At 30.0% G+C, this 22,247-nt stretch overlaps 3 protein-coding genes across 3 annotated transcripts; 1 reads left to right on the top strand and 2 right to left on the bottom strand.

The window, feature by feature from the left end:
• The first annotated feature begins 10,153 nt into the window (after positions 1-10,153).
• On the top strand, positions 10,154-13,639 carry LOC11433052 (phosphatidate cytidylyltransferase 1). Its single transcript, XM_003617594.3, has 12 exons — positions 10,154-10,350; positions 10,743-10,896; positions 11,046-11,299; positions 11,403-11,554; positions 11,654-11,795; positions 11,921-12,077; positions 12,183-12,230; positions 12,329-12,415; positions 12,522-12,650; positions 12,757-12,813; positions 12,950-13,033; positions 13,332-13,639. The coding sequence occupies exons 2-12, from the start codon at positions 10,819-10,821 to the stop codon at positions 13,419-13,421; spliced, it is 1,278 nt and encodes a 425-aa protein (XP_003617642.1). The 5' UTR covers positions 10,154-10,350; positions 10,743-10,818; the 3' UTR covers positions 13,422-13,639.
• Positions 13,640-13,799: 160 nt separating this feature from the next.
• On the bottom strand, positions 13,800-18,896 carry LOC11427367 (trigger factor-like protein TIG, Chloroplastic). The gene is made up of 13 exons (XM_003617593.4): positions 18,495-18,896; positions 17,958-18,041; positions 17,494-17,622; positions 16,938-17,026; positions 16,552-16,735; positions 16,168-16,255; positions 15,906-16,060; positions 15,589-15,681; positions 15,393-15,485; positions 15,060-15,140; positions 14,775-14,924; positions 14,452-14,547; positions 13,800-14,030 (listed from the first exon to the last, which is right to left on the bottom strand). The coding sequence occupies exons 1-13, from the start codon at positions 18,858-18,860 to the stop codon at positions 13,953-13,955; spliced, it is 1,686 nt and encodes a 561-aa protein (XP_003617641.1). The 5' UTR covers positions 18,861-18,896; the 3' UTR covers positions 13,800-13,952.
• A 1,761-nt stretch (positions 18,897-20,657) lies between these two features.
• LOC11428864 (putative lipid-transfer protein DIR1) lies at positions 20,658-21,189 on the bottom strand. The gene is made up of 2 exons (XM_003617592.3): positions 20,880-21,189; positions 20,658-20,692 (listed from the first exon to the last, which is right to left on the bottom strand). Exons 1-2 carry the CDS (start codon positions 21,187-21,189, stop codon positions 20,658-20,660), a joined length of 345 nt encoding a protein of 114 aa, XP_003617640.3.
• Between the last annotated feature and the right edge of the window lie 1,058 nt (positions 21,190-22,247).

The raw sequence follows: 22,247 nt of genomic DNA, 5'->3' as shown, positions 1-22,247 counted from the left end.
ATTAAGTTTGAGTTTTTGTAATAAATTGATCTTTTAAGTTATTTTTATAACACATAAGTTCTTAAACTTGTACACATTTTCAATTTAGTCTTTATGTTAGTCACACATTACAAAAACGATGATGTGGCAAAATGACTAAATCAAAAGTATTTAGGATTTATGGTTTAGGGTTTAGGTTCCTAAACCATAAAAGACCAATTTATTACAAATTTCAAACTTAAAGTACTTATGTGTGATCAAAATAACTTAAATGATCAATCTATTACAAACCTCAAACTTAAAGGACAATTTACTCTAAATAAATACATTGGTCAAAAAGATGGTATTTTGTTGGTGAAAATGAAGTTTATTTTTTTCAAGTGAGATAGTGACTAGAATTCGTTTTTTATAAAATAAATAAGTGAAGTGTTTGTGTTCACATCCCGACTTCTATATATAATAAAAGTTTTTCTATCATGTGCAAATTTGCACATATTAAAAAGTTTAAAATAGAAATTTTGTATTGAAAATTACACATATAATATTAAATATAAAACTTTTGAATATTTAATTATTATTTTTTTAAAATAATTACTAATATTAGTTGTTTTAACATATGTTACACATATTAGACAAAATTATATAATACATTGTTCCTGTCCAACTAAGCTACACTTAGAAGCATAAATGGATTTTATTACTACACCTAAAAATATAAAAGTGTTAGGCCAAAGTTATATTATGTGTGCACACGTCAAAAGAGTACGTTTGCGTTGTAAAATCATACTGATGCAAACTTGAAGCCTTATAACGAAATTACTTTTTTTTGGAACCTAACATAACCATAACCATTATACTCCCTCCATCCCTTAGTGTGTGTTTGATTCAGCTTTGAATATAATTGATTCTAATAAAATTGATTTTGAGAGAATTGAATTATGTATGGATACAATAATGCAAAATTGATTAAACAAATTAAATGTTGTTTGGATAGTTTTGATCAAAATTGATTTTGAATGTATAATTACTAAAATGGACATAGCTAAATACAAATAAATGGACATAGTTGAATGTATATGTAGAACAATATTAAATGTAGATATATTATTTATTCTAAATAAATAAAATTTCTATATTAATTTTTTTTTTTAAATACGATCATTAAACCAATTTTAATTTAAATAATATTTGTTCATATATTTTATATTTTTTGATAAAATATATTAAAGTTAAATAATACTAGAGTTAGTTGCCAAAAATGAAAAAATAGAGCGTAAAAGAAAGGTAAAAAAAATACAGTAAATTTGAAAGGAAACACCGTAAAGGAAAATCCAAAACTTGGTAATTTGACCATAAATATTTTATGGGGGTAATTTGGTTTGTTATGTTTTCTGATTAAATTTGGTTCATCAAATTAAATACAAGGCAAAAAGAAGGAGAATTGATAAAGGGCAATAAAGGAGAATAATAGGTTGTAATAATCAAAATATAAAATTTATTGGAGAATTGATTATAGCTAACTCAAAAGCTAGGAATTGTAGCTTCATCCAGAATTGCTTTTGGAGATGAGAATTGATTTTGATAAGCTGAACCAAACATGTTGGAATTGCAAGTTTTCACTTTTGAAGCTACATAAGTGCTTTTAAGAGGTGTAGAAGCTGAACTAAACACACTCTTAATGTAGGCATCCATTGTCTTTTTCATATTTCTTAATAAAAGTTGTCAAGGTAATTAACATGTATGTTTTGTGTATTAATATTACGAAATTGTCCTTTGTTTGTATGTGTATTAAATTTGACTTTTCATATTTAAAGACAAGATAGTAGTATTAATTAGGGGTATGTTTAGGAAAATAAATAAATAAATGCATCTAGAAATTTGAAAAGGGCTTTACATTTAGGGATAAAAATAAAATCAAACTGATACCATGATGCCTTAAAAAAAAACATTTGATACCATGTGTCAGTTTAACCACGTGTTCGATGAGTCATGAATAAGTTTACACATTACAATTTTTTTCTTTTATAAAAAAACGACATATTAAATTTATAAATGATTTATTTTTAGGAAAATACACCTATAGATGATATTTCCAACTTTTGTATATTGAAGAATAAAGAGAAGAGCAAAGGAAGACTAAACTCGAATGGAATCAAGTTGGAAAATTCCCCCACCTTGCGTTTGGTTAATGCTCCAAACTCGAGCTTCTATATTTTCAAGTTTTTTAAGTCTTGGAACACAAGAAAGAATACTCCAACACCCAACCAAGTATAGCATTGGTGTATGTTTGATTTTGAATGAATTGATTATAATTTAATATCATGTTAACCAGTGTTTTTGAGGCACTAAATAAGCAACTAAAAATAAAAAGAAAATGCAAAATTAGCATTAAAAGCAATATTTTTACAAATTTTAAAAAATAAAATACACAATTTTTAAAAATTATTTCTTTTTATAATTTCTTAACTAGTTTATGGGGGCTAGTTAACATTTCCCTATAGTTTGAAGTGATTTGAAGATAAAATAATTTTGTTTGGGTAAATTAATTTGAAAGTGAATTAAACTACAAATTTGAAGACAAAAATATTATAAATTTGTTTGTTAAAACAATAATTTATGATTTTAGAGTTGAGACAAATTAAGTAAAGATTCCCCTAAAGAAAAACTAAGTAGGGAGTGTGTTGGACCTGCTGGGATATATATGGGCACAGCATAAGAACGTGGAGCAGGAGGAGTATCGTTCAAGAATTTTCAAAAGGACAGTACTGTAATACAACAAAAAGACAGGGTCATTAAAAATCTTTTTCTAATTTATTATTATTAATTAATTGAGGGAAAAATGCAAATGAAAGAAAAAGGAAAAGCATAATAAGAAGAAAAAAAAAAAAGGAAGAGCAGATAAAGACAAAGGTCACGGTCAGGAGTTGGGTGTCATCACGAATCAAACACGTTTATGTCCAAATGAGTAATGACACCATCCTTTGTTGCCACCTATATTTTTTGTCTCTTAAGTGTGTGTGTGATATATATAAGCTTTTGCGACATTAACATGTTTACATTTTCCTTTTATATCATTTTCCTTTCAACCATTACTTGTCTTGTGATTCTACGTAAGCATATTCCATTATTACAATAATTTTTTTATATATATGATGATCATGGACGGGAAATGCATATATCATGTATCATTGTTGATGTTGGGATTTATGGCCTACATTTCAGTTTTTTACCAAACTTATTATTATATGCATCTATATATAGGAGACTCACACAGTCACACTTAAATAATACTCCTACTTCCTTCATCAATTATTCTATATATATATTTTTGGTACAAGTTCTTTTCTCAATTTAGTAATGTATTGAAAATTATATGGTATACTACAAAGTTGGAAAACAAGATCAGTATGTAACAATTATTGCTTTATTATTATTATTATTATTATTATTAATAATGTCTGGTTAAGTGTTGATAATCATGACTATAGTGATTGGATCAAATCATCAAACTGAGATATGCTTGTTAATATATAAAGAATCAATTATGTAAATAAATAAAGGTGCATGCATGCCTACATTTTAGTTAGAAACGTACAAATATTACATAGATCCTTTTAATGATCCAACCTCTCAATTGGTTAGCAAAATAATAAAAGCCGCCATCTTTTTAAGGTCTCACGAGAAAACCCTTCATCATTAATTAGATCTGCCTTCTTTTTTAGTATATTAGTTCAGTACTGATAACTTAGTATAATTGGTGGTGGTATTGAGCATGTTTAAGATATGTTCTTTACAACAATATAAAAAAAAAATATATGTTCTTTACAACGATTACGTTTTCCCCCTCATTAACCCATGATCAAGACATAAATTTAATGTTCTCCACCAACACGGCTTCCTTAAAAATTTCTCCTCTGAAAAACAATGTTATTTCTCATGTTCGTTCCAAGAGTATGCCTCAATTGCTACTTTTCTTAATCTGTAAGAGTTCTTCAAAGCTAAAAAATGATTAACTCCTACCTCATGTGATATACAATGCAATCAATGCCCAACTACTTAAATATAAGAAAATATTTTGTGTACACACCCCTTATGAGTTATGGACGTATACACTTTGTAATAAAGAATAAAGTGGTAGTACTATATAGTAATATGTTTGTGATAATGGAAAGAAAGAGATCGAGACAAAATTAATGTTGAATGTGTCTGTGAAATTTAGAGGTGTTCATATATTATTATTGTTAAGAATACAAGTCTACACCTTGCTAACCGAAAGACAAAAAACAAATGTAGAGTTCTCAACATTATTGAAACAAAATTGAAAAAGAAAAGGAAAAAGGGACACATCGAATCAAATACAATTAATAAAATGCACAACTGAAGTACCTACTTTCTTTAATAATATGATGATCATTTGCTTATTACAATGGAGACCCTCATATTTGAGGTCTTAAATGGGTTCCACATGGACACATAATTTATTTTTTATTTTTAAATAATTGTAACTAATAGGTACTCAACCACTACAATGGACATCCTCTATCAAAAGGTCTAAATAGGTCTCACTAATAATTATTTATTAATGAAAAACAACAAAAACAACTCAAATAATGATTATTTTATTGAAAAGTGGTGTGGGGTCCACTTAAGATTGGGGGTATTAAGTTAGACATTGGGTCTTAAGAGACCTCCAATTTTTTTTCCACATTGAAGGTACCTATTAGATACCGGGTCTTAAATGGTAAAGACCCTTCCAATATAGATGCTCTTATAACAATTTTTTTAGTATTTGATTTGGGTTTAATTAAATTCAACAAACTTAACTTGTAATATATGGACAATATCATTTATAAAAAATAAAAAAAAATTAAAGAAATATATCACTTATAAACTTATGTTATGGTCTTATTATTTCTACAAGTGGAAATAAGTTGGACAGACGTTGTATGACCTAAGTCTAATTTGTCAAAAAATGAAGGTCTAAATTTGACATGAAGTTTGTCATATAAATATGTTTTTGGTCCCTATAAATATATCAATTTTTCGTTTTAGTCCTTCTAAAATTTTCTTTCAACTTTTAGTCCCTATAAAATTTCAATCACTACTTTTGGTCCCTATTTTTAAGTTAATTTTTGTATTTTTTTAATGAAATTATGCAGAAATGTGTAGAATATTGTAAAAAAAAATCGTCCAAAAAATTAGAGTTTTTTAACCAAACATAAATTAATTATGAATTTTTAATCATAAAACATATAAAAATTCATGTTTTGTTCAAAAATTCTAATTTTTTTTTTTGTAGAGATTCGTATAATATTATGAGTTTTTCTGCAAAATTTTATTCAAAAATATAAATCCTACATATGAGTTTACTTTAAAAGAGGGATCAAAAGTGAAGATGGAAAATTTTTTAGGGACTAAAAGTTGAAGGAAAATTTTAGAGGGACTAAAACGAAAAGTTGATATATTTACAGGAACCAAAAACATATTTAAGCCTAAATTTTATGCACGAGTTTAGTCGTTTGAAAATCCGATATGACCTATTAGTTTATTCAATGTCTCATTTATATGAACATATTTAATAAATAACTTGAATTATGCTCAAAATAGACCAATAAACTAATACATTAATGAGATTAAATATATATGTAACAAAAAAAAACTAATGAATTAAAAAATTTAACTTTCAATTCTAATTTTTATTAACAGATCTAAAATTGCAAAAAAAAAAACTAATATAGACGGATTAATAAATTTAAATTGCTATAAAAATCAACAAATTTATAATTTAATCTCAACATCCACTTCCTTTAATAATATAATTTGTTATAATAAAATAAAAAGTCTTATCCTTCTTTATTTTCTCTTAAAAAAAATCTAGTCTAATTTGGGTCTGACGTATGATAAACCACTATAGGCCGATCTAACATATTAACACCGTTTTTTTTTTAAAAATAAAAATAAAAATGGTTTAGTCTGACGTATGCTAACCCTCTATAGGTTGATTTGACATATTTACACCACTTATCATATTCAATGTGTGGATCTCTTTACACATTTATCATATCTAACATTTGACATCTAAAGTGTGATCTTAATGGTCAAATAACAATATAATGTGATAACAGCGGTTTAACGGATCGTGAAACCCAAATTTTAAAAAATTTAATGCAAAATGCCTATGTAATTTAAGAGATTACCAATGACTAAGAATAGATTATTGTAAAAAAAATAAAAATAAAAAACAGACCACGACTCTCCGCCATGCTACATGTAGGTTGAGCGATGCCATGCTACATGTGGCCTCGACAGAGGGAATAATAATTTAGAAAAATTCTTGGATGGGAACGTAAGTAACATGTCAGCATTTACAAACAACCAATAAAAAGATTACACCTCATTTAATTTATTAAAAAAATAGAGAATAAAATAAAGATGAAACGTGTCCTCCGTTTTGCTTGCTCTTCCGCCATTATTTTGAGAAATTTGCTTGCTCTTATTACTAATCTTCTTCTACATTGTTTTTAGCAAGTATTATGATTGGTTTGCAATAATAGAAACTGAATCAGATTAATCACAAAAAACAGAAGAAGAAAAAAACTACATCAGATTGGTAACTGTAAACTTTCATGTGTGTGAAGGACTTCGGTGATTTTACTTAAAATCAAACCTTATTATGTCACTAACTTCAGAACCTATTGAATTCAACACATTAAAATTTGAGAATTAATATCCTCAATGTCATATATTAACTTTGCCATTGGATCCTTGGATTGATGGCATGGTTTTAAAAAATAGTTTCAGTCGCCTTTTTGATCTTGCTACTAATAAAATGGCAACGGTGGCTGAAATGTATTCACTTGGGTGGGGAGAGGAGGGTGAAGCTTGGAAGTGGCGGCGTCGGTTGTTAGCTTGGGAGGAGGAGAAGGTGCGGGAGTATTGTGATTTCTTAACTAATATTGTTTTGCAGTCTAATCATTCTGACAGGTGGATTTGACATTTACATGCATCCAACAAATACGTCACAAGTGCTTATAACCACTTGTTGTCATCAACAAATAACAACTTGGCAGCTGATCACATAACTGAAATTTGGAATAAGGAAGTGCCTTTAAAAGTCAGTCTTTTTGCTTGGCGTCTGTTGTGTAATAGATTACCAACAATAGACAATTTAGTTAAAAGACAAATTTTACAATCAAATGCTCAGTTTTGTGTGGGCGGATGTGGCATGCTGGAAGACGCAAAACACTTATTTTTCTCTTGTGATTTCTTTGGTAAACTGTGGTATGGTATTTCTCACTGACTTAGGTTCCACATAGTGTTTCCTGAACATGTGTCAGATCATTTGTATCAATTTGGCACCTTAGGTGGGTTTTCCAAAAGCAACCGCTCAGCTTTTAATCTCATATGGCTTTCTTGTGTGTGGGTTATTTGGATAGAAAGAAACGCTCGGGTCTTTCATCAAAAAGAGGCCTCGTTCCATCAATTACTAGATAAAATTAAACTTCAATCATACTGGTGGCTGAAAGCGAACCGTCCTAGTTTTACTTTTTCCTACCATTTGTGGTGGTTGAACTTTTTACCTTGTCTGAGCATTTATCTGTAATGGGGTGGTTTGTCATTTGATCTTTTTATTTTGTTACCCTTTGTTTTGAGGTTGTAATTTGATACTCTTTCAGCTAGGATTTTTGTACTTCTTATGCTGAACTTTCCAGGCTTCAGTAATATATTCCATTTTAACTTCTTAAAAAAAAAAAAAAACTTTGCCATGTGGAAACAATTCCTCAAAATAATGGCGGAAGAATAGCAAGCAATACGGAGGACAAGTTTCATCTTTATTTTTTTTTATATATTTTTTTAATAAATTAAATGAGGTTTAATGTTTTTATTGATCGTTTGTAAATGCTGACATGTTACTTACGTTCCAATCTAAGAATTTCTCAATGAATTTCAGAATTTGCATAGCTGCATGCCTTGACCGGCCAATTATGCCCAATTTCTTAGGCAGTCACATGCATATGTATATTTCAATTATTAATTTTCCAATCATCCTACAAGTGACCATTGTTTTTAGGGGATCGTTCAAGTGACCGTCTTGGCTAACATAATCAACATTAATTTACTATATCCACGAGGGCAGCATGTAGATAATCCACATCTAGCTAAAAGTAATCATTATCCCCTAAAAAAAAAAAAGTAACCATTAAGTGAGTTGAACTCTAATTAACATAAAACTACAAATATTTGACATGTTTATATCACGGTTTTATTATTGGAATATGTTTATATTCATCGTATACATGTTTGATTTGTAAATATTTTTTTTTGACAAGTGATTTGTAAATATTTGTTAGCAATTCATTAGCAATTGTTTAGTTTTTTTGAAGGAGCAATTGTTTAGTTTCTAAAATAGGATTGACAAATGACAATAGTTGTATATTTTTCATAAATCAGAAATCAGATAATTACAGATTTATATGGTATCAACTTTCTCGATCCATAAACTCTAAATTCATACTACAAATTATCTCCCCTCTTCATCATCTTCATCGTTGGAACCACTTCCTTTACATATAACATTGATATATGCAAATGTCTCACAAAACATCCTTAATTCCATACTTATTGTGATCGACGACTCTGCCGAAAAGTGTTGGAACCGCATTGCCGCTTTGTTCCAAAAATTTGTTTCTGAAATTAGCTTTCCTAAGAATTCTATTACGAAAAATATTATTTCCACAAATTTGTTAGGTAAAATTTTCATATTCTTAAGAGCATTTTTTAAAAAATTATTTAGTTGAAAATATAAAGGGTTAAATAATTTTTTCATCCCTATAAATATAACGAATTTTGATTTTAGTCCCTAAAAAATAAAATAGAATGTTTTTATCCTCACAAAAAAAATTATTTTAGTTTTGGTCCTTAATGATCAATTTATGTTTATATATGAATGTAGAGATTATAATTTTTTTTCTAATCAAGATGTATCTATATTATGTCCGTTTATTATGTTCAACTTTTATAATATTCATATTATGTTTAAAAAATGTCAAAATTAAATCCATTAGGGGCCAAAACTAAAATAAAAAAAATTGAGAGGATGAAAACATCTCATTTTATTTTTTAGGGACTAAAATCAAAATTTATTATATTTATAAGGATGAAAAACTTTTTTTTTTGGTAGATTGGGACGAAAAACTTATTTAACTCAAATATAAAATAGAAATAAGAAAAAAAAAAAAAAAAAGGAAGTTGCTTGAACATTTTAATCTTAAAAATAAATAGAGTTGTGTTAACCGGTGTCCCCGGGGCACTGGTTAACATTTCCCAAATAAATAATACTATTTGAGAACAATTTTTATCAAACATGATAATGTTAAATGAGGAATGCTAACAACACTCTCTTTTGAGCACTCTCTCTAGCACTCACTCTTTTATTGAGTGAAATCAATGTATGTCCCACCACTTTATGTAAGTTTCATTTCCAAAGTGTAGGTCTTACATTGATTTTACCCAATAAAATAGTGAGTGTTAGATAGAGTGTTCAAAAGAGAGTGTTGCTAGCACTCCTCGTGTTAAATTCCTAACTTCATTTTCCCATGATTGTTGATGGTAACCTTGAGACAAACACAATGATTGGATTTATGGTTCTTTTCACTTATATATTGCTCATCATTAACTTTTTCATCAATGATAGGACTTCTTATCTAATTCACATTTGCTACGCAACACTATTTGTGGAACTTGGATGCATGTTTCACATTAGAGTCCCGCCAGTGCGAGCTCCACTAGTGCCATTGACGAAAAGTAAATGTAAATCCCTTTCGCATGTATAGTTTTTGAACTTAAAGTCTTTTCTAGGATTCACATTCTCAGACCAAATCCTCTTTTGTGGCATGTCCTATTGTAATTTCAGTTGTTGCTCTCTCTTCAAGACAAAGACTATATTATATATGCAGGAGTTGGTGATTAAAATTTCCAAATTTTCCACTTATTTACTTTAAAATGGTGAAATTATAACATTAAACTATTTGACCAAAAAATAAGTAGCACAACTTTAAAAGGACAATTAAAATCATACGGAGGGAGTAGACCTTAAAAAAAAAAAAAAAAAAAAACTTTATATAATAGAGTTTGAGTGAGGTGAGGGGCCTTGATTGGTCAATGAAGACTTTCACGTATCTCTCGTAGTTAGTTAAAGTTCTCTCTCATATGTCTTGTTCTTGTCCTTGCATGTTTTCTGTTATTCTTGTTTAGTTTTCCTCAAACATAGCAAATCCACATCCAATTACACAACCTCATCTTCAACGTTCCTTCATCTTTTTTCTCATTTTCTATCTCTACACCGTGCTAGCTAGCAAGGAATTTCTCCAAGTACGTATACTCTTTTTCATTTCTACAGTTTCATTCTTAGAGTTAATTTGGATCCCATTAATTTTTGAATACATTTTTTTTTTAACACAAGGGAAAAAATGTTATGGTTAATTTTGTACATTTGTGACTCTCAATGATACATTCTAATGTAGATTTAATTATATGTTGCTTACAGTCACAGATGTGTTTAATACTATTTGTACATTTGTGACTCTTAATAATAACATTCTAATACTAATTTCAGGAGGCATTAGGCAATTCTTTGAGTAGATATGTTCAAAAGTTTATTTTGGATATCAATTTAATTTACCAAAGTGATTGAAATATTCATTAGGAGTACTAAGTTCACATGAATGAAGGTAATTCAATATATAATCTTTTCCCATTTGAAGTCTCAGGGGAGTTCTCAGTCTCCATGCATGTATAACACCTCAACAAATATTTGAACTTTATATCATCAATTCAACAATGAGAGATTTGAATTCAGATAATAGCTGTATTTCACCAAAAACTCCAAATTTTCGGCAAAGAAGACGCTCAAATGAGGTTAGTGTCGTAATGTTAACATGTATCTTTCTATGTTACCAAATACATTCAAATCATATGTACGGAGAGGTGATTCATATATTGAATATCGTAAGTTGAGATGATTAATTTCGGTATTTTGACGGTTCTACCTTTTTTTTCTGTATCAGTTTCCTCCTGAAATAAGCAAATCAAATGGAGCCATTTTACTTGTAAATGATAAATATAAATACAGATCAATGTGGATACGTGCATATTCATCTCTATGGATGCTAGCATTTGTCTCACTTATCATATATATGGGTCATCTTTACATCTGGGCTATGGTGGTTGTTATCCAAATATTTATGGCTAGTGAGCTCTTCAATCTATTGAGAATAGCTAGTCAAGATAAACGTCTCCCCAAGTTTAAGCTCTTGAATTGGTAAGCATCATTATTTATTAATCATAATACAATTTCTAAATATTCAATTCATGATGTTTAATTCACAAAAGAAAATATAAGATTTGAAGACAACAATGTCCAGGCATTTTTTCTTCACGGCGATGCTATACGTATACGGCCGTATTCTCAGTCAACACCTTGTGAATACAGTGACATCAGATAAATTTTTCTATAGACTTGTCAGCAACCTCATCAAGTATCAGATGGTTATATGTTACTTCTTATATATTGCAGGTTAGTACTAGTAAATGTGTTTTACTTGTATGATTTCAGGTTTTTCCCTATAGTATAATAAATTCATTTCTGAGTAAATCTTTTCATGTATGGTTTCAGGTTTTGTATGGTTTATTCTTTCATTAAAGAAGAGATACTACAAATATCAATTTGGCCAGTATGCATGGACACATATGATACTTATTGTCGTGTTTACACAGTCTGCATTCACGGTAGCTAATATATTTCAAGGAATTTTCTGGTAACATGACTTCTGATACATATTAATTCATTCTGTTACTGTTAATTTCTTTGTCACTGCTAACCATTATATTCTTCATGCTTTCAATTATGATTATAATAGAAGATGTTAACATTATTTTGAAGGTTTCTTTTCCCTGCATCTCTAATTGCTATGAATGATGTTGCTGCATATTTCTTTGGTTTCTTCTTTGGGAAAACACCTCTGATCAAGTTATCTCCAAAGAAAACATGGGAAGGTTTTATTGGAGCATCTGTTGCAACTATGATTGCGGCATTTACGGTAAGAATCAATTAGTGATACATAATGCACCATGAAAGCAAACTATTTGATAAGATATTGCAATAACAAACTGGAAATATAATTGATTTCCCATTATTTGAGCAGTTTGCAAACTTTTTGGGACGCTTCAATTGGTTAACATGTCCAAGGAAGGTAACAACTTTGATTGAGTGAAGTCATATAAGATTAAGAGGACATATTTGATTTTTGCTCCTAATGTTTGTTGATAATCTATGGTGCAATAAATTCAGGATTTATCAACTGGTTGGCTTGAGTGTGACCCTGACCCAATTTTTAAGCCAGAGTACATTCCAATGCCAGGATTTGTTTCTCATTGGGTAAGTGATGAATCTTTCTGTTGACGCGATTAGCATTCATATTTTGATCTTTATGATAATTTTACAACTTTAAATATTAATTTTTTCATCTTGCAACATTTTGTAGATTCCTGAGAAAGAGATCGCAGTTTTGCCAGTACAGTGGCATGCCTTGTGGCTAGGACTATTTGCATCCATCATAGCACCATTCGGAGGATTTTTCGCTAGCGGTTTCAAAAGAGCTTTTAAAATCAAGGTATGTTCTTGATCTTTATAGTAGGGGTTGAGTTTGCAATCATATGCTTTTCACCTTTCACTTTAAAACTTCCAAATATAGCATTAATCTCTCACAATGAATCCAGGACTTTGGTGACAGTATACCTGGACATGGTGGATTTACTGACAGAATGGACTGCCAGGTTTGCACATAGATATATTTGTTTTGTACTAGAATAATCCTTAGTTTGAATCTTAACAGGAAATGATTTAACTCAGGACACAGTTCTTTTCATATTTTTATAGTATTTATTAAGACAAGTGTTGCATATTTTTCAGATGGTGATGGCAGTTTTTGTTTACATTTACCATCAGTCATTTATTGTCCCCCATGACTATACCATTGATGTACTTTTGGACCAGGTGAGTTTTTTTGTTTAAACAATTTATTGTATAGTTTTCAATCATGTAAAAATTAAAGGATTTTGTTTCCACATGATACTTTTCATTCACCCTGGACATTCCAGAGACCAAACAATCAAATGTTTCGTTTTGAACTCTGAAAGACTAACACATACACGTCTGACACTGATAATAATTTAAAAATGGAAGAAATTGAATGTAAACTATATGTGTCAGTCTCGGACACCAAACACACTTTAGTCATAAGTGTTTGTGTTACATAGGTTGGGAATAATTTTGTTTTATATTTATCGTGTAGATAATGAGGGACCTTGGTTTTGAGGAGCAGCTGGCTCTTTATACAAGACTTGGGCAGATATTACATGAAAGGCAATTAATGCATACATGACAAGTTCACTATGTACATTCTATCAAGCATGCTTCAATTGGTGTTACAAATGATGAAGATTGATAAAGAATCTTTTTGAGGCCACTCTTTTTTAACTGCTGAGTATATTTGGAAGTGAGTACAGAGATCCTTGAATATCACATTGCTTATTTCCATTTTGGGATTGACATTGACATTTTAAGCATGTGTGTGGCGAGAAATATATCGGTGTTTTTCGATGCATACATAGTTGTTGGAAAGATTTGAGGTTTTAAATAGAATCTGTAACTTCTTGCTAGCATGGAATGGGTGGCTGCAAATGGAGCTCTTTGTAGGATTTTCTGTACTATTTCCTACTGTTTTTGTTACCGCTTTCTACTTTCAAGAAAAGATTTATCATCACTTGTAACACATATTTCTATTCTTAATGTTCTTTCTACAAAATTCAATCAAGAATTGTTTAATTTCTTAAAACTTACATTGGCCGAAAGAAAACTCTTTAAATGGATCTGCAATCTCACTTTCCTAATTTGTTTGGCCGGTGCTTGTCTCTCATATTGTTATATACTGAACTTCTGCATGTTCTCTCAACCACTCTAGCACCTTAGCTCCTTCTAGTATTTCTTGAACCTTGAAGAAAGTTCAAATAGATCATATCAATCAATCTTTAAATTAGGAAAGAGAGAAGTTCAAGACACAGATTTCCACCTTAAAATTGAAAAATGCAACCTAACTATCATTTCCTACAAAATGAAGTGACTTTTGTTAATGAAGATACCATGCAATCCTTTTGGATAGCCCTTGTTCTTAGTTTGTATTTGGGTTTTAGTATCCTTTATATTCCATTATTTAGAATATACATCTCTTTTTGCTGTTTCAAAAGAAAAAAATACTATGCAAGTAGAAAGTGTTTATATCCCTACATTGTCCATTTTAAAAACGGTTCATAATATTTTTTATTTCGGATATGCATAAATGCAATGATTAAGCAGCCAAAACAAAAATTTAAAAACAAAATAACAGTAAGCAAATTCAAAAGTAAGGTGCAAACCTGTTCCTTTACACGTTCCTCGTCGTATTCTTGTTTTTGACGTTTGAATTCAGCAATGGAATTCTCAACCTCTTTGACGATGTCTTCAGTAGGAAGCTAGAGAACAACATATATTATTCTAATAAGCCAAATAATTTACAAAATAGACTAGACAGTTTAATAATAAATAATGTGATATGCAAAACAAATGTTATTTCTCAATCAGATTAAACTGAGTGGCACTAATACACTCATATCATCTTTTGGCAATGGGAAATATTTGTTGTCAGTAAGACCTGAGTAACTATTTGTATAGAATACATATCTTACTCAGACAAGTATACCTGCATATTTTCACGCTTATATATGTCACCAACTGCCAGGTTCTGTTTGATCAAATTTGTAATATTTTCCCTATGATGCTCAAGATATTCATTCACGGCCTTTGGACTTGATAGAGTAGCCAGCTGCTGCTCACTTAGTTTTATTTTTGTCTGCATCATTACGATGGTGCCAAATAAGAACTAGTAAATAAATGTGTGCGCCTGAGAGAGATTTTTTTTTTTCCTTTAAATGTTGGAATCCAAGTTTTCTGATTGGCCAAAGAATGTTCCTACTTGAATCAATACCTGCATTTCTAATAGGCTGGATCCATATAGCTGTCTACCTTGTTCATCAAACAAGGATTGAGGTATATCAACTTCCACCATCTGAAATGACAATATGAATACTAAGCGAAAAAGTTACAGAAACTGAAGAATGATAATATGAATATATACCTACCAGAAAAAGAAAGAAAGAAAGAAAGAAAGAAAATACTCAAGTGTGTTCATGTCAGAAACACATCATTATGCACAAGGTAAAAGAAGCATGCATATCGAAAAAGATGTTGCGAGGTACATTCTAATCTGGAAGACAAGACAGATTCAATTTAATACTGTTACCTAATGATGTAATGTTACCTTAGAAATCTGATCTAATATAGCATTATCAGTTGCTTGTTCCCTAGCTGTTTGCTCTATCTCTTGGAATCTTTCTAACAATAAGTCTTTGACCTGGAAATTCATGCTGGAGAATTTTACTTGCAATTCAACAAATATAATAATTCTTCAGTTTACACTTTACTATGACAATTGCACTTGAGGGAGAAAATGTCACCTGTTGCACTGTGGTACATCCAGGGATAAGCTTATCAGCAATAGAATCATCTAGCTCTGGTAAATCTCTGTAAAAAAGTTCTTTGCACTCAACCTGTTAGAAATGAAAGAGAAGCTCAATTAGTTGCTCAGTTAACGTTCAATGGGCTCGTGTGCATACACAAACACAGATCAAAGGCCCAAGAAAATTATAGCAAAAATCCATAAACTATACATGTTGGTGAACAAGTTGGTATCTTATAAAACCAAAAGAAAAACTACTATGCTGGCTCGTGTTTTTAAAATAATTAATCTTTTGATTCGGCATTAGAAACTTACAGTAAACTGAGCATGAACACCTTGGAGATTTTCCTGCTTCCATGTTTCAGGAAAAACAAGGGGGAATGACTTTGTTTCGCCTCGACCAATTCCAATTATAGAATCAAGGAAACCTGGTACTAATATTTCACTATCCTCTGTATCAAAATTGAATCCTGCATATGTAGTATAATGTTTGATGAAAAAATGATCATGATATATCGCCCCAAAATAACTGCTATCACAAATCAGTTAAATATCATTTTGCAAGCATATCACCTACCTTTACTTTCAGCAGAAGGAATATTTTTGATATTTGATTCTTGATCAACGGTCGTTGCTGAGATGTCAAGTACAACAACATCACCGACCTGTAAAATTAAATACGCACAATAATTATCAAGATGATGTATAAATTATAAAATACATATAAAAGGAAATGGTATTCATACGAAGACAGTTTGCTGTGAGCCTGCGACTAAATATAATACATTCATGTTCATGAGGAAATATGGATAGATTCTGAACACATGTTTGGTAAAACTTGAAAACGTTACGAATAAAATGACTCACGTAGGTTTGAAATGAATAGCATAAGCAACCACATTAAAAATGGAAAAGAAAATCAGTGTCAGTTAGTTGACTGGTACAGATTAAATCGAATCACCTGTAGTCCTCTATCAGTAACAACTTTCAGTACACCGGCTGACTTGTAACGCCGTCTAAATTCTTTTTCAGATGCTATGTGAGCATCTATTTCATTGTCTATCTCAACAACAACCTTCAAGTTTTTGTATGCATCATCAGAAATCCATTTGATTTCTGGTGCAACATCAACACTCACATCATATCTGAAAAGGTGAAATAAGCGAGAGTAATTAATATAATCTGCAATGTAGAAGTCATCGGCTGATAATGTGAGCATTCTTCATTATGATCTTCCTTTTCTCTATTTTATGAGTGTAGATAGTTTTGGTATAACGGACTCAAAAAAAAAGGAGGAAGAGATGAGCGTCACTGAAAATGAATTTCAAATAGTAACCTATTGATTACCTAAGATATCCGAGAGAAGAATAGGTATCCTCCATATCAGAAAATTTAGTAACTATACGTATAGAATCCTGCAAAGCCCTTCCAGTAACCTATAAAACAAAATTGATTATGAGATGTTCAAGTGAAAGATCAAAATATTACTTGATCCAATAATCCACTTTTTTTAGTAATAACTTCGGACAAACGATCGGAAAAATTATAATAAATAATTATCATTATTATTAAATATTTTGATCAGTAACAAGTCGCCGTGTTAAAGGCATTTCATTGGCAAATATATCTAACACAAATTTACTATCATGGACTTCGATAATGTGGAATGGTTGATTATCAGTGTGTGTTAGTGCAATGTGCATGGACCAACAAACATATTTCTAGTACAACATTGTCTAAAAGGCTCACAGATATATCTCACACAAATTTTACTATCATGGACTTCACTCACGGATATAATTGCAAATAAGCAGAGTGAACCCAACATTGTCTAAAAAGCTAACAACAAGAAAGAACGCAAGGACATCAGAAATGAGAAAACGGAAACCAGATTACAACATACTGCTGTTACAGCGTGTGAAAGTGTCCTCCTCAATATTGATTCGATCGTAGCCTTTTGAACATTTTTACTCCCCACATAACCAACAAGAATACTTTCCGGGATCTTTTTTCCAGGACGAAATCCAGGTACCTGTTGATGTAAAACAATGTTAAATTAGCTCATATTACTATAACTTATAAGCAGCATGTTTTCTTAAAAGAGGGTGAAATAGTAAACTTGTATATGATATGGTAGGGTAAAAATCTTAAGATTGTAAAATTTAGTAACCTCAAATTTTGTATGACAGACTGGTTATAACCTCCAATTTAGATACCAGAAATTATTAACTACTAATGAAAGACTGCATAAATATTACTCTATTCGCAGACAAAAACAATTTCCTGAATGAATTCTGTTTGGATTGAATACGAGAAAGATATATTATATAATACTATAAACATAATGTAAGCATAAATGAATAATACCTTGGCGAACTTTGTAAACTCAACTAGGACCCTTTCATAACAGTCCTCGCATACAAGTGATGGAACCTCCACATGCAATGTAACCTGCAAGATATCATAAATATATATTCAGTAATATGAATACCTTAGCATTGTCTTATTTTAAGAGTTTCATTTGTAGTTGATTAATGATACTAGCACAAACTTATACCAACACATTTTCATGGAAGCCATTGAATAACATAAAGAAATGTTATATGTGTACACTATTGATTGTTTTAATATAGATTTTCATAAATAATTAAAATAACATAGCAAATTATTTTCAAATCACAAACTGAAAATCAGGAAATAAAGTAATTTCCCTCTAGGACAAGCAACACTAGATAGATGTTCCATGTATAAATAGATAACATTTTGGTCTATAACATGAAGAAATTTCTTGTCTCTTTTTTTCCGCCATTACATGTTCTTGTAAAATCCAAAAATCAAATTGAAACAATGCAGCATAAAATAAAACTGAAATAAAGTAAAAAAAAAAAAAAAAGTAAGACATACTCTGGAATTGGATTCCTTTGTTTCAGTGACCTTCAATTGAGCAGGAAGACGGTCATTTTCTGGGAAAAGTTCAACTGAAGAAGAAGAAGAAGCTGAGACAGTGAAGGGAGAAGAAGTGTGATGATAAAGAGATGGTTGAATGAAAGAAGATGAGAGATTGAATTTGAAGGGTTTAAGAGTAGTATTGGAATGAAGATGAAGAGAAATTGAAGAAGAAGAAGAAGAAGAAGAAGGAAGAGAGAAAGAAGGGTTGAAAGGAAGAGAAGTAGTTGTGAAGGTTCGAGTACAGAGCTCCATGGCAGCAAAATCAACTTTAGCTGAAACAGAGTTACTCTTGGTCGGATAATGAATATAATCCAGATTCATATTTTCTATTTTTCTCTTCAATTATTATTTTTACGTTTTATTTATTTATTTAACAACTTTATTTGGTGAAATTCATATCACTCACTCATCAAATTATGTCTTATATAAATTTGGTTGAACCCATATAAATTTCGACCAATAAAGAATGTGTGTCACAAAATGTCTTCTTAGCATTCTTCAATAATAAATTAATATTTAAATAGAAAAAAATTATCATAAAACAGGGTATAAATAAATCTAGTTTAATTAGACTACATATGAACTTTATTTTTTGATTGATGCATATGAGTTTTTTTAGATTTAACCAAATTCTAAAGGTGAGAAGTGTCTCCTCGTTATAAACTCTTATCAAAAGTCTTATCTATCTGATATGGAACTTGAGTTTTTTCAATAAGACTCACCACTTCAAAGGAATTAAGTGATGTGATAAAAAGAGATAGATAGAGAAAAAATAAAGAGTTGAATGAGTGTGAGGAATTACTTCTATACAAATAAAAGAGTTGGTCTATATTTATTTATAATTAAATTATACACCCTTGCGATTGTACTTGTACCCCTATAAACACTCTTAACTATCCAAAATACGAGAAATATTTGCTTAAAGACAAACCTAAATAAAAAAAATTGGACACACTCACAAATGTTTTTTTAAAGAGAAAATGGTTTAATGAAGTTGGATGATATGACTAACTTATTTATATCTTTTAATTTCTTTCATTGTTTTGTGTGTCCAAATAATTTTAATTGCAATTGTGTCTATGTAAGACTAACTGCCAAAATACCCTTCATTCTAATAACTAAACATCAGCAATGGACAGGCACACTCAACATTAGCAACAACCTCAGGTTTTAAAGAGATGGCAGCGGTCTCCATCGAGCTTTGTTAGATGCAACATTGATGCGTCGTTCTCTGAGCCTCAAAACAAAGTGAGAATAGGCATATCATGTGTTCACGATGAGTTTGGGATTTTCATGAGAGCAAAAAGGTGGTGGTTCGGCCAATAATGGAGATTAATGTGGGAGACATTGTGGGATTGTTGGCTTCTATTAAATGGATGAAAGAGTCGGGGTTTAAACAAATTATATTTACTCTTTACTCTAAAAATGTAGTAGACTTTTTCAACGGAGCAGTGCATGGTCAATCTCTTTAGGTTCTATTTTATCTAAATCTCATAGCATTTTATTGTCGTTTTTAATAACTCTTATATTGAGTTCTTTAGAAGAGAAGTTAATATAGTTGTTCATAATCTGGCAAAAGTGGCAATATATAACGCGTATTCTCAACCTTATATTGGTATATTGGATTGTCTCGTTGATTTTTAATGAAATGCATTAGATCCTCGGACCCAATAAAAATAAATGAATTGCAATTGATGCACCTTGTTGGGTCTGTTATTTATACTGTTGTAGTTATCAATGAGGTAAATATTAATAACTAAGGAGTGGGGAAATTGGTTAAATTTAACATGGTGTTAAATACTGATTTTTTTAATGGTTTGAAAGATAAGTTTTGATATTCTTACTCTTCCCCTCATAATATTGTAAAAAATGGTTGTATTCTCTCAAACCGAGTTCAATTGATCCATAGCTTGAGTATTATTATCAAATCTATTTCATAGCACTGAGATTACATCATTGAACTCATAAAAATAAAAATACATATCAAAGGGAGAGAGAGCATAAATCAGTAATTAAGAAGACGCATGTACATCATGCTTTTCTTTTAGAATACATGTCATGTTTTATTTTATTTTATTCATGTATATAAGTTGCATGCGCCCAGCCCAAATTTTTGCATCAAGCCTTTGGAGAAGTAGGAGGAGGATTATAACCTGAAAGAGTCACAGTTATACTAAACATGATTAGCATTGTACAAAGAAATTAATATAAATTAATATATATAATAAATCAATCTTTCTTTTGGATTAAAAATCATACAGTTTATAATATTATTCAATAACCAACTGATTAGTGTGTGTATAATTTACTCTATTAAGCTCTTTAAAAATATTAACTTACTTCCACATTTGCCTGTAGGAATATCTTGCAATTCGCAATTTCGAGCTACATTCAAAGCTTTGTCAATGCTGATATTTTGCATAAGACGAGGAGTCACATATTGGCAGTAACATGAGACATCAACACCGTTCAATGCATTACAACATAAATCTGATGGTGGCAAAGTTGGCCCATCCTTTAAGACAAAAGGTTTACAATGATATACAATGCCATTCAAGTCACCACCACATTCAAATTGACCAGAAATTCCTACCACTAAGATGCTTACGGCAAGAACTAATGTTGTAAAGTGTAAGTATCTAGTTGCCATGATGATCAAAATCTTACTCTTTTCTCAAATTCAAAATCAACTTAGTTTGGTCGAAAACAAAGAATTGTCAACTTATATTTATTACAGCACAAGAGAGCATTTATATAGAAGAATGATGGTGTGAAAAGGTGTATAATTTTTTGTAAAGAATGTTTTTTTTTTTACCAGAATAATGATCATTTATTAACTTGCAAAAAGAAAATTATAATAAGGAATGTTATAAATAATATTAATTGCAGCAGTAGACAAGAATTTACATAAAAGAATGAGGAAAAGGTGTATAATTTTTTTATAAAGATTAATATTTTTTGACCAGGATATATATAATTTATAACTTGCCAAAATAATATATTTCATTAATAGAATTAATTAACAGAATAATTTATTTAAATATTTAATTATTTTTTATAATATTTTTAATTTTTTGGGAATGTTTTGTTTTTTAGTAATTATAATAAGGAATTTTTTTTTGACAAAATAATAAGGAATGTTATAACTAATATTAATTGCAGCACAACTTTTCAAACAAAAAAAATAATATTAATTGCAGCACTAGAGAACAATTTATTTAGAAGAACGATGAAAAGGTGTATAACTTTTTTATAATGGCCCTAAAAAATAAACTTCTTTTATAATGATGATTTATTTTTAGACCAAATATTTATAATCTATTTATTTTTTAGTAAAGAATATGATAATATATAACTTGCGAAATTTTGTATTTTATTTTCGTGGTGGTCGGGGTCTGAACCCTGAATCTTGCATATATTATGCATTGTCGATACCAATTGAGCTAACCTCACTAGGACAAAAAAACAATAGTATGGAATTAATAAATGGTAGAATAATTTATTTAAATACTCTATTAACTTGATTTTATCCCCTGAATATATGATGTAGTATTATTGCATCAAACAATTATAAGTATTTATATCGTCTCCTCGGGGACTAGTGCGATATCGCGGACCGTTCGACACCAAATATCATTCCAAGTTAAAAGATAATTGGTTATTTGTTTTAGTAACTAAATTGCAAATGATAAAATTGAGATTAATAGG

Source organism: Medicago truncatula, chromosome 5 (genome assembly GCF_003473485.1).
Source record: "Medicago truncatula cultivar Jemalong A17 chromosome 5, MtrunA17r5.0-ANR, whole genome shotgun sequence".
Lineage (NCBI taxonomy): Eukaryota > Viridiplantae > Streptophyta > Magnoliopsida > Fabales > Fabaceae > Medicago > Medicago truncatula.
This window is presented reverse-complemented; position numbering and strand designations above follow the sequence as displayed.